Consider the following 5,544-nt stretch of genomic DNA (forward strand, 5'->3'; position numbering starts at 1 on the left):
AAACCGTACTAGTTGCGTTTCCTGTTGCCCTTTTTCGTTTTATTTTACATTTTGTTTGTTTGTTTGTTTGTTTTGCTTTAATCCTGCATCACATTTGCTAGTAGGAAATGTGTTTATGCTTACGTTAAAAATGGATTCTATTGCATCCTAGGGCTTTTTTGTTCCAATCCGAATACGAAGGATCCGTTCTGACTGAGAAGGAGTATGAAATATTTGCAAATCAAACTAGACCGTCCTCGAAACCGTGCGCGGACCTACTGGGAAAACCGTTGCCGGAACCTTAAATTTATAAATTCATTGTTTGCCTACATTAAAGGGGAAGATGGTTGGGAATGTTTGTTGGTTCGATTGGATGGATAAAACTTATACCATAAACTATGCGAAAAATGTGTGTACATTAAAAAAACTAAAACTCCTAGAAGGAAAGAATAATCTAGCACTCGATATTCGATTTGCATTTGTTTGTTTGTTTTGTATTCTGCCGTTCAGCGTTCGTGAAGAGATTAATTGCACATTACGTCTTGGATTTCGAATCATTACTGGTTTTTTGTTGTTGTTGTTTGTTGCACTTGTTGCTTTCCCGTAAGAAAGTTAGCTTAAAGTTTGCAACATGTTGCACCCTCTAACCGTTCTACACATTGTGCGCTTGCAGCGTTTCCGATTATTATTTACTTGGGCCATTTTTACCTATCCGCTTTGGCTGTCCCGCGTCCTTCTAATTGAAACCAGAATGTTTATAAGTTGGTTGTGAGCATGGCGTTTTAATATTTTCCTACATTTTTTCCAGTCCTGCGCAGTCCGTGCGCATAAATCATCTGCGGAGGGATTGATTTTTTTTCTACTCAAAACTTCAAACATTCACCAAAGAGCAACATCACCCGCCGGGAGGAATGACTCCAACGCACCGCCGGTTAGTTTTCACTGGGCCGCATAACGTTCCGAAGCTGAGGCTTTCACGTTTCCAAGCCTTTGCACTGGCCCGGCTCTCCAGGTAGGTAGTCGGCGGGCCTCGTTAGCATGCAGCAGCTAAACAGTGAGGTTCGATTTTCGACCAAAACCGAGATGACACAGAAGTACCAAAATTCCCCCCGAAAATTTGAAGAAAAAAAAGCACACCGAGACGGTAGCCGAATTCACACCTGCACGATCCTACCGGTGTGTTTGTGCTGCAGTTTTCTCGTCCACGCAAGACGGCACTTTTCGGGTGTTGTTTTTTGACACTATCAAAGACTTTCCACACTAACACCAGGAGGCATGAGTCCGCTGAAAGGTTGAAGCAGTTGTCTAAACATTTAGTAAGGCTCAAGAGATTCAAAGCTCTTTACTCGAAATTAAACTAAACGACATTTTAGGATTACAGCAAAGGTTTCCTTTGCGAATTCCCAATGGAAAAATTCAATTATCTAACTGACTGAAGAAAACTGTTCGCTCTCAAGAGGGTCCCTACGCTCAGTCATCCATGATTAATTTTCAATTGAAATTGAATCCATTAAAAAGTCCATCCCGGTCCACCCCCCCGGCACTTTGGCGCTTCGTGGTGGTCACCCTAGAACGAAAAGTTAATCAAAAGCCCATCAGCATCAATCTATAGAAGTTAAATTGAACTTCTTTTCAAACTCCCGAACGTCACCACTACTTGCTGCTTTCCTAACGTCCAACGACGACGGTGGTGACGACGACAACGACATCGACTGCGTTGCCGGAAACGGACCTCCAACTATGGACACAAACGCAACACCCCCAAGAGATCTCGTTTGTCGAAAATTATGGTCCATCGGTGTCTGTGTGTGACGGTGAGCGAATGGGACACTTGGCGCGGAAGAGGGAAGAAAACATTTAAAACCATTCGTCCGGTTCGCGACTCCAATGAATCGCGTACGCGTGGCCTCCTGTCGGTTCGGTTGCTTGGTGATTCCACGTCTTTTTGAAGATTTCTGCGTCGCTCTAATTGACCTTTCCTCGTCGCAGGTGGGAGGCGGAAACGACAACAACAACAACAGCAGCTCGCCCCAAAACCGATCACTCTCGAGTGACATCTTAGCCCGGGTCGTCGTGAATCCTATCCCCCCGTCCCCCAGGGAGGAAGGGCCTGCGGAGATTTACCGCGACTGCGTACGAACGATGTCGTCGGACGAACGAGCCCGAGAATGACCTCCGGACCGAGAAAGGGTTCCCCAAAAGCACTGGATGATGAAAGTGAAAAAAAACGCAACCGAATGGATAAACCGCCGACTCGGGATCAAAATGCCGTCGGTTGCCGGGGTTGCCAGGTTAACGACAATTTACTCCCAAAAACGGACGGAATCGCCCCAAAACGTCAACGAGGAAACTCCGTGGGATGTCTAGAGGGGCGTTCTTCAACCTGGTCTGGTGTGTGTCGGCGTAAGTTTGGTTAGCTGGACAGTGGACAGCACTCGAAAATCGATTTCGGTGCCCAGAAGTGTGGTTTTTGAGACGTTTTTTCTTCTTCTTCGGTTTCTTCATCACGGATCGATGGTTGCTTTGATGGAGTTGCTTTGTGTCATAATCGGGATTTTCGTTTCTTTTCTGGGATATAGCATTGTTGCCTTTTAGATTGTTCAGTCGGAGAAGTTGAGTCAAAATCAATCTAAATATGTATTTCAAAGATTCTTAGCTATAGACGCTATTTCTGAATGGTACTATGCCACTCAGAGATAGAGCCTATAAGCTGCAGAACCTATCAAACTGAACTTTCCCATATCTGTTATCGTATTCAGATCTTCCAAAAGATGAGCATAAATACCAGAACAGTTTACGGAAGGAAAAGAAAACAACCATGTCAACCCGGCTCGACAACAGCACCAACAGATGAGAGCCTAATCAACGACGTACCGAATTCTGAAGGTCGTCTACAAAAGCGTCGTGTCATCTTGAAACACTTTACCCAGGCAACAAGTCCAGGCGTGTGTTTCAAACTCATGCGTCTCCGCCAGGTTTCGAAACCTCCACTTCCCTTCACCGACACACTCGAAAACTCGTCCAACCGGCCAACCGTTAGCAGCTTCCGTTCGCACGGAACGGATCGATTGCCCCGCGGATCGTGAGCGTGCTGACCGCGTGTTCCTCCGTCTGAAGAGGTCTCGAATCCCATCCGCAGCACGCATCCAACGTACGCCGTACTTGAGTCCCCAAAAATGGGTCCTGCTCCATCATCGATGTTGTCATCCGATCCGCCCTGCTCCCCCTGTATTTTCCCCATTGGCGAACTTCCCTGTAGTTTCGAAATGGCTATCTCGGTGTCTAACGCACTTGCGCGGCTTACTTGTCTCCCTTGCCGTGCCGTGCGTTTTGGTACTTGTTGTTGTTCCTCAGAAGGAGATATTCTGTGACGTGGCCGGGTCGGAGGTGCTGCTGGATGACGACGCACTGCTACTGCATCCGCGCAGCTCCTCCGCGGTGAACTCTGGCGTACTTCGGCTGACGTCTGCGACTGGGGCCTTCCCGCTGGACGGTGCCGCAAACAGTTCCGGCTGCTGATGCTGGCGCTGGTAGAGGTAGCGGCCGGTGACGGTGGTCTGCAGGAAGCCGGAAGGCGAAAGGCAGCTGGCGATCGTAGTGTCGCCGTGGTCCGTGTCGTACTGCTGCTGGAGCTGATGGTGGTGCTGCTGCTGCTGCTGCTGCTGCTGCTGAAGCTGCTGCTGCTGGAGCTGTTGCTGCTGCTGTTGATACTGCTGATGCTGGTCCGCCCGGTGGTAGTAGCCCTTTAGCCGCACTTATGCCAGCGGATACTGATGTCACAAGCTGGTCGTACCGGTCGACGCGTGGTGATAGCCGAGGCTCTGGTGGTAGTACGAGTCCTGCCCGAGGGCGGCCGCGGCGGCGTGCGAGTTCGGCAGCGGGCTGAGCCCGTTGTAGCCGGCGTACTGGCTCATCTCGTACATCTTGATGTCGGCCTTCGACTCGGTCGGCAGCAGCCGCGTGATCGAGAACGGGTGACTAGAGGGCGTGTAGCCGGCCGGTTCCTGCTTCAGGTGCATCGAGTGGTACTCACCAAGCAGCGAAGGGTGGCAGCGGTTCACCATCGCGGTCAGCTCCTCCTGCTGCAGCTGCTGGTGCGCCGGATGGTGCGCCGGGTGGTGGTGGTGGTGGTGCCCAGCCGGGTGGTGCCCCGCCCCGCCACCACCATGCTGTGAATGAGATTGTTGTTGCGCTAAGCATAAGTCGGCCGTAGCGTGCAGCATGGCGAGCGCGTCCGCGTCTTTACCGTGCGCACTGTTCAGCATGCCGTGCGTGTCGGCGGCAGCCACGGCGGCCACGGATGCCACGCTGAGCTTGCCATGCGTATCGCCGCCACTCCTGTGCAGCCCACCATGGCTGTGGTGGTGACTGTGGTGATGGCTATGGTGGTGACTGTGGTGATGCGGGTGGCCCTCGTCCGACGGGTCCTTCTTGTCCGGGCTGCCGACCGCGTCGAGGCTTCCGCCGTGCGCCGGGCTCTTGTGCAACGATCGTAGCACCTCCTTTTTCTCATCCTTGAAGCGCTTTTGACGCCTCAGGTAGCACCCATTCTCGAACATGTTCCCGGAGTCCGGGTGGAGCGTCCAGAAGGAGCCCTTGCCCGGCTTATCCGGCGTGCGCGGGACCTTCACGAAGCAGTCATTGAAGCTGAGCGAGTGCCGGATCGAGTTCTGCCACCGCTGCTGATTCTGCCGGTAGAACGGGAACAGGTCCATGATGAACTGGTAGATCTCGGCCAGCGTCAGCATCTTGTGCGGGTTGTTCTGGATGGCCATCGTGATGAGCGAGATGTACGAGTAGGGTGGCTTGGCGTGCGTATAGTTGCGCCGGTACGTCGCCGCCGGCTTCTCCGTGCGGGCCCGCTGCAGCGCCACCGAGTTCGGCGAGCCGGGATCCCCGAGGACCTCACGGCTTCCGGCCACGCTCGAGTAGCCGGACATGGCCGCCATCGTGCTCATACCGTTTCCGCCCATGCACGAGCCCATGTTGCTGATCGGCGAACCCATCGAGCTGTAGCCGAGCGGCGTCGATGTCAGGCAGTTGCCGGACATCCCGTTCATCGCCGCTCCCATCCCGCCCATCCCCGGGCTCCCCAGGACCGACGCCCCGAACCCGCCACCCTGCGGCGACACCGACGTCATCCCGCCCACCGTCATGCCCATGTTCATGCTGCTGTACGTGGTGGCCATCGGGCTCATGTTGCCCCCGCCACCACCACCTCCTCCTCCACCTCCACCGCCCGCCATACTACTGCTCGTGTTGATCGAGCTCTCCGGGTAGAGCTTCTGCATCATGCGACCTAAAAGGCGATCGAACCGCACTCCGATCGCGTCCGACTCCGATTCCAATCTCTTCGCTTCGACACTCACTGCTTCTCGCTCGTCTTCACTCTCCTTCACATACACAAACTTTCCTGTTTGCTCCCTCCGGGAGGTATCGATAACTATCGCTTGTGCTATATCTCGGATGATCTTTCCGTGCCTATCAGCACTCGCATGAATCACCAATTGTGCACGTCTTATCTCACACACATGATTCACATTGCATTCGTATACTGCACAACGT

The 5,544-nt window shown here is 52.7% G+C and overlaps 1 protein-coding gene across 1 annotated transcript; it reads right to left on the reverse strand.

The window, feature by feature from the left end:
- Nucleotides 1-3,755: 3,755 nt before the first annotated feature.
- On the reverse strand, nucleotides 3,756-5,270 carry LOC131287101 (protein fork head). The gene has a single exon (XM_058316120.1). The coding sequence runs from the start codon at nucleotides 5,268-5,270 to the stop codon at nucleotides 3,756-3,758; it is 1,515 nt and encodes a 504-aa protein (XP_058172103.1).
- Nucleotides 5,271-5,544: the final 274 nt, after the last annotated feature.

This window comes from Anopheles ziemanni, chromosome 3, assembly GCF_943734765.1.
Source record: "Anopheles ziemanni chromosome 3, idAnoZiCoDA_A2_x.2, whole genome shotgun sequence".
In the NCBI taxonomy this organism is placed as follows: Eukaryota; Metazoa; Arthropoda; class Insecta; order Diptera; family Culicidae; genus Anopheles; species Anopheles ziemanni.